General features: G+C 43.9%; 1 protein-coding gene across 1 annotated transcript in view; it reads left to right on the top strand.

The window, feature by feature from the left end:
• The window catches only part of LOC124775397, a 60,885-nt gene that overhangs the window by 13,913 nt on the left and 33,219 nt on the right, over positions 1 to 13,753 (top strand). Inside the window, exon 3 of the mRNA XM_047250230.1 lies at positions 13,363 to 13,708. Coding sequence (XP_047106186.1) covers positions 13,363 to 13,708 — 346 coding nt within the window. The remainder of the gene's footprint in view (positions 1 to 13,362; positions 13,709 to 13,753) is intronic.

The raw sequence follows: 13,753 nt of genomic DNA, 5'->3' as shown, positions 1-13,753 counted from the left end.
TCTTTGCAGAGCCAAGCTTTAGTCCTTCAGAATCTGCACTTACGACACAACATTATCGGCAAAGCGTAGATAGTTCAAATATGAGCCAACGATATTATGTTGCAGGCTATCAGTTTTTAAACAGAAATCCGTCCATGGAATTAAGCGTTGTCCGGGGGAAATGATTTTAGGTTAGACTTAAAACTTGCTTTGATGTCTGTATGACATTTTATGATATTGGGCAGGTGATCAAAATCTTTCGTTGTTGCATGTTGAACTATTTTCTGAGCCACTAACATATTTAATAATGGCTAATAAAGGTCCTTTTGTAAGTATGGATATAATACTATTCTTCTTAAATTGTCATGAAATTTCTTTAGCGAATATATTCATTGTGATGGTGCAGTTAAAATATCCAACTCCATGAAGAAGTACGTACATGAGCACTGCGGCTGAATGCCACCTATTATTCCTACCACTCGCTTTTATGCAATCAATACTTTCTTTCTGAGTGAAGATTTACCATGGGAAATCATTCCATAAGACATTACTAATCTGAAATATGCAAAATATGTCAGGAGATTGATCTGTTTATTCCAAGGTTAGCAAATACACAGAGAGAAAAACTAGCTGACCTCAGTTCTTTGAGAACTTCAGTAATATGCTTCTTCCATTTCAAGTTGTCATCAGGAATTGCATACATCCAATAATTTTGAGCATTCTGCCCTATTTATTGACTCCTGTTCATGTGCTACATCAGTAGTTGGTGTGACTGTTTGTTTTGCAGAATTTACAAGTTGTCCGTTTTCAAAAAATCACTGAATAATTCTTTTTAAAGCGGGATTAACAATGTTTTCTATTGCTTTTTCTCCAATGGGATTTATATAACACTAGTATCTTTCGCAAAAAATACCAGTTCTGGTTATTAAATATTAAGTGGAAGGCCATTCACATGTGAGAGGAATGGGGAGTGGACCTAATCCCTTTGTGATTCCTCCCAAAATTTTCTATTTTTCCAATATTGTGTGAATTATGCAGCACACATTTTTGCATTTGGTTCTTTAAGTATGATTCAAACCAGTTGTGTGTAAAGCATAACACTTCAGTTTTTCTAAGAGTGTAACATGATCTATACAGTCAAACTCCTTCGACAGGTCACGTAATGATATATGGCGATATTTTGTTATTTAAGGCTGCAATATTTGGTGGTTGAATGTGTAAATAGCAAACTCAGTTGGGTAAGCTTTCTGGAAGCCAACTCTGGTATATTAAGTAAATTGTTTGTACTACGTTGAGAGTAGCCTTAAGCACCATAGTTTTTCGATTTTTTGAAAGAAGATGTCAGTAGTGAAACTGGATGATAGTTATTTAAATCTCTCTTGTCACCTGTCTTATGAAGAGGCTAAAGAGTTGCATATTTTCATCTGTCTGGATGAAGATCTTAATAAATCTAGAAGTCGGGAGAAAGACGTTATTCACCTATGGTTGTGAAACTGTGGATGATACTGCTGCTGATGGTGGTGTACTATAGTAGCAGATTCTGAAACAACCTTGAGAACTGACAAAGAATATTCTCAACCCAACGAAGAGCGAACGGATCTACCTGCGAGGCAGTTAGCGAACTTCGTATGGATCATTATTACTACCTCTTCGAATTGTAACTCTTGCATCTTAACGCAAAGCTTTGATGCCACATGAGTTTTAAAATGATCTATCTGAAAAGAACTGCTGCATTAATTCATGGTGAACAGAGAAAGATTTGCATTTGTACAGCCCATTCTCAAAATCATCGAAGAGAAATGTGGACTGTTCTGCATACTGAATTTTCAATGTGCTTCTAATGAGACTGAAATATGTGTACAGTGAGTTTTGGATTTTGAAACACAAACTAAAGGAGTACCTTCTGACTTATTGCTTTTATTTTTTGAGATATTTCTTCGCTCAGAGCCTTTCACTATAAGGGGTTACCTACATATACATACAGTCGCAAATATCTTACCTTCATCTCTCTATTAAACAGCATTCAGAGAATTACGCATACAGAGACTACTCGCGCGTATCAGATAAGTGAATAACATCCCATTACAGAAATGTAAAATCTGCTAAATCCAGAATGAGGAATATCAAAAACAGGAAAAGAGAGAGAGAAAATGAGAAAGCGAGAGAGAGAGAGTGAGCGAGTGAGAGAGAGAGAGAGAGAGAGAGAGAGAGGAATATAATCTTAGCTAAGAGCCGCAGATTCGATTTTTGTGACTAAGAACATAGTCCCGCTTAGAAATAATCCAACATTTAGTGCCCTCATAGAGTCTGGATTCTTTGTGGGCATCTCGACTCGTCCTACCCACGCTGGAAGCTTGTCGTTTCTTTGTAGCAGGATACCTCACGGTCAGCCCTTTTCACTGCCCTCCCAGCGACCATTGCCAGGCGCTTGAATTCCTGCATAAGGCCCGGCGAGCAGTAACGGTATCGAGGCCGTCGCCATGACGCCAAATTGATGGTCGGCCGACCTCCTAGTCAGCGTCATCTGCACGGCGACGCCAGCCATCTGTCGCGCCGTTCTCTTCGCCCAAGGCCGCCGACGTCCTTGCACTCGGTGGACAAAAGCAGGTTGTCTCTCCTACGTCCTTGCTCCATCTTTGGGGGGAATTTGCTTCTGTAAGAAAACCCTGCTTGTAGGAAGGCCGAGAACTGAATCATAACGCAGCGTTCATTGTCTTACTGGTGCAGGAATGTTAATCTGGAAGTTGGTATTTGATTCTGAATTTCCTCATTAGTACGTGTGTTACAGCCGCACACTTGAGCCAGGTCCGGTTTAAGTTCGCCTTGGGCCCGAGTACTGATAAAATGAGGGGGTCTTTATTAAACAACATACACGCATAATTGTTAAATGTATTATTGTACTTCCGTATAATATGTGACTGTTATTTTTACTTCTTTCCCATCTGCCAGTGTTTGTTGATATGAAAATTGCTGAGTTTCCCTATGGTTCGGAATCCGTGTTAAACTGACGGTCTTTCTATCATTGCCTGGGGAATTAAGTTCGTTGATCTGGGAAACGTAACGTACACCATCTCTAAAAGAACAAAAGTCTAGTGAAGTACCATGTTGTTGAGATCGATATTTGGACTGGTGACAGTATCACTGCATATGATATGAAGATCCCGGCTGTAAACAGTCACAAGGGACAAGTTGGTTGTTTTAAGAAACTGCACAGTAAAGTTTCAATCAGATATCATAAATAAAACATTTCAAATGCGTACGTGCACATGCAATGCGATTTTTTAAATTCAGATAAATCATTGTTTTCCAAGATATCTACGTTAATGACATTTTTAAACTTGAAAATTTTACACAAAATTTTATTCTTAAAAATACGTCAGCTGGTACTTCCTCTACTAGCAAAACTGAATGCATTTAACACCGGTTAGCGTTGACTTGCTACTATTCTTAAACTGTCATGGAATTTCTTTAGCGAATATATGCATTGTGATGCTGCACTTAAAATATCCAACTCCCTGAAGAGGTACGTACATGAGCACTGCGGTTGAATGCCACCTATCATTCTGGGCGAAATAACGAAACTTTGCTGCCAAACGTCTCAAATATTCAGATTTAAAAGGTCCGAATCGTTTCAGTGTTAGATACTAAGATTTCCATTAGCAATTTTTGCAGTAATTTAGTGTAACAATCTCAAGAATGTATGTTTCAGCACCCATATGCAATTAATATGTACGAAGACACTTAACATTTCTACCATCACCCAGTCGTGTAAATTCACTTAAACTATGGTTCAAATGGTTCAAATGTCTCTGAGCACTATGGGAGTTAACATCTGAGGTCATCAGTCCCCTAGAGTTTAGAACTACTTAAACCTGACTAACCTAAGGACATCACACACATCCATGCCAGAGGCAGGATTCGAACCTGCGACCGTAGCGGTCGTGCGGATCCAGACTGAAGGGCCTAGAACCGCTCGACCACACCGGCCGACCTTAAACTATGGTAAGGGACACCGTATCGTTTGCATGCTTAAATAAATGTTCTCATTTACATGACTAGCAACAACTTTTGAAGGGCATTTCCTCTTAGAAAAATATTCAGGGTCTTTATCCGAATCGTAATCATCTGCATCATTCTCAGGTTCGTAAAATCGTCCCTTGGCTATATTTTGGTACTTACCACTGTTTACGTGCACCCATCCTGACAAAGCTGCCATTAGTGAGAACCTGAAATCTGAGATAGAGGAGCCATATCTCGTCTCATCGTGGAACTGTCAACTTATATGAATAAAGTGCATAGTTATCCATGTTTCAGGAGCCATAAATCTATTTCTCATCGTCTGTCCTTTCCCATCGTTAACAGCGGAGGTCTCTCTATGTGAGGGTAACATCTAGTAAAATTTTGTTGTATTAATTTACACGTAGTAAGTAGATGCTATGATTTTTGAAACTTTATCTTAGTACATTATCAACATCACTCAAAATACCCATCACAGTTGACTTTTATCAGTTCCATTCACATACTAATAAAAAAATCACTGTTTACGAATAATGAGTCTATGCATCTGAGAGTAAAATAAAATTTTGTGACCAGTACCTACCTAAATGGAAACAATTAAGTACCGTACCCACTGCTTCGGGTTTTTACCATCGATCCAATAACCGGCAAGCAGAAACGACTGTACTCGCCATTGCAGGCGCTGAAATGTGCAGATTACCTTGAAATTTATTGTTTTTATTGCAGCGAATACTAAAAAGTAAAATGTGCTGTATTGCAAACTTATAAAGTATAGAAAAGCAAACACTGTTCCTTCAGTTTATAAACTGAAAATTGTACAGCCCATAAAGGACAACGTTTTCTTTTCTAAAATTCGCCGATAATTTGGATCATTATGAAAACAAAATAATTATGAAGTTTAATACTCTAGATGCAACAATGTTTCGACTGTTCAAATAAATTTAGAGATTTCTGCCTGTAGTCTACAGTTTCAACTGGACACCTGCCACTCATTCTCAATTTTTTTATTATCAGATTCATTTGTTAGTTTCATGGAAATTCAGACGAGCATAGTAAAAATCATCAAGTAATATGAGCTAAAAATTAAGAAAACAGGTAATTATTAGCAACCAAACGAGAGAAAAAGAGCCTAAGCAACCAGAAAAGTAACCCACGGCCTATTGCTTGTTTTTAATACGTTAATTTATTTGTGATTTTTTTATTTTGTGTTACATTTTTGCAAATTTTTCATGTGTATAAGGAAGAATAGTGATGAAAGCAATGCTCTGCGTGACTTGTACCAGAAAGATGGAGGAATCAAAGACCACAGGGGTACTTAACCAACATCATGTTGATTAAAAACAAGCATATTTGCAAAAACGCTGGATAACATGGGAACCATAGCCACTTCCAGTGCGCGGCCTCCAGATAATGGTGAAAGAGATGGGGATCAGGATTGTTCCATCCATCAACAACGTAGTGACCCAGGAGCCAGACCACCGTGTTTGTTTTCGTCTGAGGTAAAAAGGATACGTCCGAACGAATAAGAAATTCATGGGAAAAAGCGGATTCAAGTTCTGAGGAAAGAAATGCCAACTGGCGACGAATCCAGAGCCAATGATCCCGTCACTAAGAGACCATCCAGTGAAGTAAGGTATCAATGTAGTGATATTTGTCACACTGACCAGTCGGGTGAAGGCCTGTGCGAAAAAGACCGTCGCCAATCGGTATCGTACGATGAACGACCCAATATCATGGCGAAGCAGTCTCCATAGATAATATGAGGATGAGGCCAGACAGTTTCCCAGTATGTTGACGGGGAAGCTATTTCAATAGGGAAGAGAAAAAAGTAGTTGATCCGAGCCGGTTAATAAATCGCCGGTAGTCAAGTGCGTCTTTGAAAGGATATCAGCACCTAAGAATCTGACGACTGTGAAATATTCGCCGATACGTCGCAATGTACGGGTAACACGTCCAGTATCTACGGGCGGAGCCCGACTGACAGGCAGGAGACAGGAAAATAAAAGAGATGTAACGGAATATGGCCCCCATGTACATGTTAAGACACTGTGAAGTACAAACAAGATGGACGCCTTTACTTTAGTATCGGGAAGACCTAACCCTCGGAGCTTGTGGGGCCTGTGCCACCGCTTCACACTGAGCTAGAAAGATGTGTCGTTGCTTGAGTCTGCGGGCCATCATCTCGGGAAGAAGGGCTAACTGAGCAATGTAATACAGTTTACTGAAAATGCATGTGTCTAAGAACGGCTCTTAGGGATGGAGGTTAAGGGAACGGCGTTCGTGTTCAAGAATCACTCCTTAAACAAGAGACGTAACCTCCTGCCAGTTAAAAGCCGTCATTATGGTCGGGTTGCGATGTGTTATGATCGCTAAAGTCTTGTGGCGATCGACCACCGTCGCCATAGGAATTACCACTTAGTTAAAGCCCGTAACGACAGGAACATGCATTTGCGATCATTAATGTGAGCACCAGCAAGGCAACGAAAGCAATTCGAGGCATCCTCGAGCCAGGAAATGTGGTGGGCATTTCGTAGTAAAACCATGACGTCATCGGCCTAAGTGAGGATTGAGAATCGTTCTCCCAGTATAGTCCAGCCACGTAGTCGCGTGGCAATACGCCGAAGCAAGGGTTTTAAGAACAAAGCAAAGAGCAAAGAGTGACATGGATAAGGGGCTTGCTTCCCTCGGATAGACCACACCCGATCGAAATCCCTAGGAAGGGGGTTAAGGTGAGCGTTCACAACCACTGAGGCGTGGATACCGGTTTAAAATTGTCTAGCACCTGCATGTGCCGTAAGTTAAGCCCAAAGCGGTTAACACACTAATTAAAGGAACTGTGACTGACACAGTCAAATGTCTTGTGTAGGTCGAGGAAATGCAAGGTCTTGGAGATATTAGTGGCCACAGCCACCGAACAACATCTCGGCATTCGATGACTGGAGTCAGTATCGTGCGTCTAGGCGCACAACTTTCGTGAACGGTAATGCTCTTGTCGAGCAACTAAGAGAGACGCATGTTTCTAGCTCGAGCGACGGTTTTATATTCGAAGTTTAGGAAAGTAATCGGACTAAGTGACTCAAGATCAGGTCGACCCCTTGTTTTCGGTATGAGGACCATTTCACCTTAGCAGTGCCAGTTGTGACAGTTCGAGCGGCGCGGTCTACTGCCCGACGAAATTGAAGCAGTTCTGAAGCGAATGTCCGGTCGCGGTGGTCTAGCGGTTCTAGGCGCTTAGTCCGGAACCGCGGCACTGCTACGGCCGCAGGTTCGAATCCTGCCTCGGGCATGGATGTGTGTGATGTCCTTAGGTTAGTTAGTTCTAGGGGACTGATGACCACAGATGTTAAGTCCCATAGTGCTCAGAGCCATTTGAATTTGAAGCGAATGCCGTTAAGTATTTCCTTCAGTTTAGAAATCGAGTTGAACTTTCGAGGGCTTAAGTCAGGGGAGTGTAGCTGGTCGTAGGTTGTGTTCCAAAAGTGAACAGCTTAGAGACAGAAGTGATGACACTTTCTGCAGGACCTGACCATCATTTTGCAGGACAATGCTCAAGCACGTACAGTGCAAGCTCTTACTGAATTGTTTGACTGATGGGGCTGTTAAGTGCTATACTACTTACTGCACTCCCCTGACTTAAGCCCTCGTGAGTTCAACTCGATTTCTAAACTGAAAGAAACACTTCACGGCATTCGCTTCAGAACGGCTCAAAATTCGTCGGGCAATAGACCGCGCCGCTCGAACTGTCAACACAACTGGCACTGCTAAGAGTATCCTACAACTTTCACATCGCTGGCAACGGGTTATACACAATGCTAATGACTACTTTAAAGGTCACTAAAACTTTGAAACACGTATCTATTTTGCACGAGCTGTAGATTAATAGTTGCCACTATAAAGTTCCAACCCCCGTAGCTTACTCCACATTAGAAGACGTGGTATCATACGAAGTTTTACGAACATTATACTATTTGAGCTTCTGCTTCCGTTGCTATATAATAAATAGAAGCGAATTTATCAGTGATGTGAAAAAGTATATCAGTTATAGTGTACCGCTGCTGTACGTACATCAACTGTACAGCTGCAAAAGAAAGAAAATTTATTTTGACCCTTCTCATAAGCCATCCTCAGAAGTAAAGTTCATTGTTTCAAAATCTAGGCGATACGGTCAAGAATGAAGAGATTCAACATCGTGGCTATAAAAGACGTCGGAAGAATTTTTCTCACGCACGAAATAAAATCCCTGCACAACGGCTTGATAAGAAACTGCATACACATTAAATGAAATACGCAGATTCCAAACTTGTATCGGGACTCAATTGTAATGAATTTTGTAACACATATGTAACTTTCCGAGATCAGTCACACCGTTGTATCGTCACCGTTACACCGACTATACTGTATAAATTACAATATAATGGCGTCTGTGCGTGGCAGGACCTGTATAAAATTCTAATTATGTGCCTTTTATTCGAATCACGAGAGAGTTTTGATCTCGTAAAAACAGTAGCATTAAAACTGTTTGAGTATGATTTTCCAGAATAGTTCGAATACGAACGTACTAATGCCTACAATTTTCCATTTAATGAAGAAACTTCATTCACGTACCTCAGTGTCAACATCAACCAACAAAGCCTTATGGAACAAGCGATAGTAACAAGAATTCAAGCTGGGCTGAGATGTCCAGGAGCTAAGCACAACATCATAAGATCGAAGTTACTGTCTAAGCAGGCAAAAATAAGATTATATGAGACCGTCATCAAGCCAATAGTGTGCTATGCAAGTGAGACATGGACCCTGACAAAGAAAACAGAGGAAAAACTCATCACTTTTGAAAATAAAGTACTGAGAAAAATATATGGACCAGTGAAAGAAAATGAACAGTGGAGAATAAGGAAAAACAGAGAACTCAGTTATACACACTGCCTGACGTCTTAGAGAGTGTGAAAATTAAGAGACTAAGATGGTACGTGCCGGCCTGTGTGACCGAGCGGTTCTAGGCGCTTCAATCTGGAACCGCGCGACCGCTACGGTCGCAGGTTCGAATCCGGCCTCGGGCATGGATGTGTGTGATGTCCTTAGTCCTTAGGTTAGTTAGGTTTAAGTAGTGCTAAGTTCTAGGGGACTGATGACTTCAGATGTTATGTCACATAGTGCTCAGAGCTATTTGAACCATTTAAGATGGTACGTACATGTGAGGAGGAGAGTAAAGAACACGGTAATAAAGGCTGTAATGGATGGAGAAGCTGAAGGATAGAGACCACTAGGACGGCCGAGAATGAGGTGGAAGGATAATACCATGGGAGACATGCAATTACTGGTCTGGGAGATGAAGGTGCAGAAGTGGGGATGGTTGGACTGAGTGAGGCTACGGACCGGCTGCAGTTTCTGTGGCCAGTGTAAGTAAGTATGATGAAACTTTCCGATATATAATCGGAAACGGAATTTATTCACGTGATAAGACGAATCTTGGAAAAGTAACAATAATTAAAGAATATAATTATCGAAGGAAGCATAAGTATTACAGGCAACGACATTTTGAAATACATGAGTAAAAATTCAGTTAATAGTATCAGTTGAATCATACTCGGCACATTTGCATCCACTTGTACAACTCTTAACGGAATGGACAATGTCTTGTAAGGAGGATATAAGATGAACACCAACAAAAGCAAACCGAGGTTAATGGCATGTAGTCGAATTAAGTCGGGCGACGCTGAAGGAATTAGATTAGGAAATGGAACACTTAAAGAAGTAAAGGAGTTTTGCTATTTGGGGAGCAAAATAACTGATGATGGTCGAAGTAGAGAGGATATAAAATGTAGACTCTTCTAAAGAAGAGAAATTTGTTAACATCGAGTATAGATTTAAGTGTCAGGAAGCCGTTTCTGAAAGTATTTGTATGGAGTGTAGCCATGTACGGAAGTGAAACGTGGGCGATAAATAGTTTAGACAGGAAGAGAATAGAGCTTTCGAAATGTGGTGCTACAAAAGAATGCTGAAGATTAGATGGGTAGATCACATAACTAATGAGGAGGTATTGAACAGAATTGGAGAGAAGAGAATTTTGTGGCACAACTTGACTAGAAGAAGGGATCGGTTGGTAGGGCATATTCTGAGGCATCGAGGGATCACGAATTTAGTATTGGAGGGCATCGTGGAGGGTAAAAATCGTAGAGGGAGACCAAGGGATGAGTACACTAAACAGATTCAAAAGGAAGTAGGTTGCAGTAGGTACTGGGAGATGAAGAAGCTTGCACAGGATAGAGTAGCATGGAGAGCTGAATCAAACCAGTCTCTGGATTGAAGACCACAACAACAACAGTACAATTTTTATGGAAATCTAGTCTTAGTATTTCTAGGAAAATAGTTTTTCTTTCTTTCTTTCGTACAGATAATTTCTCTTACTGAAATAGCGTCTTACAGAACTGGCCAATGGCGTAGCCGTTTGTATAGTTGTTACATTCTAGGTGTAGATGGAAAACATCCTGCCAGTAAACTAGTCATAAACACAGTAACAAGTAGTATCTCTTAGTAAATATAGAAATCACTGATAGAATTTTACTATAGAAGTGAATAATATTACTGGAAAACCGGACGAAATAGTGCAGTCCGACGATATGAATGTACCAGAAATTGGTAACGAGTCGACAATGGAAACTGCGGCAACACAAGAAAGCAATGGAAGTAGGGCAATTGATAACCGTATTTTAAACAGTAAAAATAACAAAGAATGGTTTGTCAAAAATAGATGACCCACAATGATAACTTAAGATAAGTGGCCGTCTCGATCGACGCTCACAAGCGCATTCGCACGCGATAGTTTTTAACGTGATGATGTACGTGAATTACATATCTTTACTAGTCTGCAAATAGTGGAACAGGAAATACCAACTGAAAAGAAACAACACCAAAGAGTAGGAAATCCCGTCTTACCGCCATCTAGGGGTGACAGTCTTATACTACAGTATCTGGAACAGATGTCTAAGTAGTCTGAACAGTCTAAGCAGTTGGATCAAAATGGTTCAAATGGCTCTGAGCACTATGGGACTCAACATCTGTGGTCATAAGTCCCCTAGAACTTAGAACTACTTAAACTTAACTAACCTAAGGACATCACACACATCCATGTCCGAGGCAGGATTCGAACCTGCGACCGTAGCAGTCGCGCGGTTCCTGACTAAGCGCCTAGAACCGCTAGACCACCGCGGCCGGCGCAGTTGGATCAAATGTCATCTAGATTTGACCGGAAACTTCCGAGTTTAAAACAGAATTTTCGTTTTTAAAAACAAGATTTTCGAGTTTTGAGCGTAAGTTAGAACACAAGTTTGCTCAAAATTTTTCTGAACTTATAAGTGAACAGAAGAAAAACACTCAACGGTTAGATGAGATTGTCTTAAATAGTTTACATACAGTACATGATAGCTTAGCAAATGCATTATCTGTGGTGCAAATTAGCATGTCGGATTTACACAACACATGCGGTGATTTTCCAGATGAAATGCAAAAAATGTCGAAGGATACGGGATTTCTTAAAATAGAACAAAAACGCGTCGGTAACGATGTGCAAAAATTAAACAATCGTACTGATGTTGGGATATCTGGCAGTGATACTACACTTGTAGAAAAGGTGGCAGAGCAACATAGCACTTATGTTGCGGAAGTCGAAAGGATGGTAACAGGAATGGAGGATAAGATTATCAAAATATCCACGGGTGTGCTGCCGGTCTATAGTGTCCAACGGGCACAATATTTCGGCGATCATACATGTCGCCATCATCAGGTGAACTGACGGACTGAGCTCCTGTGAACGTGCCGGCACTGAGATCCGTACGTTATGGCTGCTCAGAGGGAACTGGGTTAGGTCTGCATTGCACTGCACTGCAAATCTCTGGTTTCATCTACCAGGAGGGGGACAGGCTAAGCAGCGAAGCTGCTGTTCCTGTGTGGACCTCAAGAACTATTGTATGGCCTCACTGTTAGGTTTGGCCTATAGAGCGGCCGCGTGAGGTCGGACGCTGCGTCAAAAGCGTCATAGGGGCTGCGGAAGAAACTACTCCCGCAGCAGATCAGGCCAACGCGTGGTTGGCCTGCGGTGGACTTGGTGTCCCAGTCTGCGTATAAGACGACTGCCAGAGTGTTCTGCAGAGGCATAGAACACCCTGGCGGACTGCCTGAAGCGATCCCGCAGCAACGGGACGCCAGCTTCCTCATGAAGCAGCCTCGTGGAGTACCGAGGCGGCTTGTGGAGAGCGAGTCGTAGCGCCCCATTCTGGACACGTTGGAGCATCGCAACGTGCGACGGAGCGGCATTCCCCCACACCACGGCGGCGTACTCGAGTACCGGCCGGACGAGGGCCAAGTACACGGTCAGGCCGTGCCGAGGGGGGAGAGTGGATGAGGGGTTCAGCAGCGGGTAGAGCGCCCAGAGACGCCCAATCGCCCGCCCCCTGATGTCTCGGATGTGCGGCAGCCAGGTGAGATGCCTGTCCAGCGTCACACCGAGGTATTGGCCGGTTGGTGACCACGGGATGGGGCCTCCCGAGATCGAGACAGGCGGCAGGGCAGGAGGCAGCTCCGAGTGAAGACGACCGCCTGGCTCTTGGCGGCGTTAAATTTGAGACGCCACTTGGTGGACCACGCCCCAGGACATCGCACGCAAGTTGGAGTCGGCGGCACATAGCGACCACGTTCATGCTGCGGGTGAACAGCGCAGTGTCGTCGGCGTAAAGAGCCAACTCCACACGCGCCACCCGCGGTGCGTCAGCGGTGTACAAGGTGTACAGCAGGGGGCCGAGAACCGACCCCTGCGGTACCCCTGCACGAATCGGCCGGTCGGTGGGGGTGCCGCCGGCGGCCCGGACGTGGAAGGTGCGGCCCTCGAGGTAGGACCGCAGTAGAAGGGCGTGGGACGTCGGGACCCCATGTACAAGGAGCTTGTACACGAGGCCCTCGTGCCACACGCAGTCGAACGCCTTGGAGACGTCGAGGAGCACCGCCCCAAGGTACTCCCGCGACTCCAGCGCCCGCATCGCCTGTTCCACCAGGCGTAGGAGCTGTTGCGTGGTCGAGTGGCCCCGCCGGAATCCGAACTGCTCCGCTGGAAGGAGCCCTTCGGCAGTGACGTGGCGCCACAGCCGCTCCACGTACAGTCTCTCAAAGATCTTGGAGAGAGACTGGAGCAGGCTGATCGGCCGGTAGTGCTCCACCTGACGCGGATCCTTGCCGGCCTTCGGGAAAGCCACCACTTCCGCGTGTTTCCAAGCGGAAGGGAAGATCCCAGAGTGGAGAACACAGTTGAAAGTGTCCGCCAGTGATTGATGGAGTGCCGGCGGCAGTAACCGCAGGTGGTTTGTGACACCATCGGAGCCACCCGCCTTCCTCGGGTTGAGGCGGCGGAGCTGGAGTCCAACTTCATCAGCTGTGATGGGTGTGATCACATCGTCAGCGGCCCTGGCGGCGAGGAAAACTGGCAGGCGGTCTTCCACGAGATGGACGTGGTTGGCATCGAAAACGTCCGCGACCGGGCGGAAGTTGTCGGCGAACACGTCGGCGAGGGCGTTGGCCTTGGCGTCCGGGGTACAGACAACCTCGTCGCCGACGTGGAGCGGAGGAACAGGCTGATGGCGGTGGAGGAAGCGCTTGGCGGTCCGCCAGGCACTCCCATCAGTCGTGTTCAGGTTGGCCACAAGGCCAGCCCAGTCACGGTTCCGGTGTTGGTCGATAGCGGCCCGGATTTCCGCCGTGCCCGATTGAGACA

The sequence above is a fragment of the Schistocerca piceifrons genome, chromosome 2, assembly GCF_021461385.2.
Source record: "Schistocerca piceifrons isolate TAMUIC-IGC-003096 chromosome 2, iqSchPice1.1, whole genome shotgun sequence".
In the NCBI taxonomy this organism is placed as follows: Eukaryota; Metazoa; Arthropoda; class Insecta; order Orthoptera; family Acrididae; genus Schistocerca; species Schistocerca piceifrons.
Note: the sequence above shows the minus strand (reverse complement) of the source record. Positions and strands in the feature narration are given on the sequence as shown.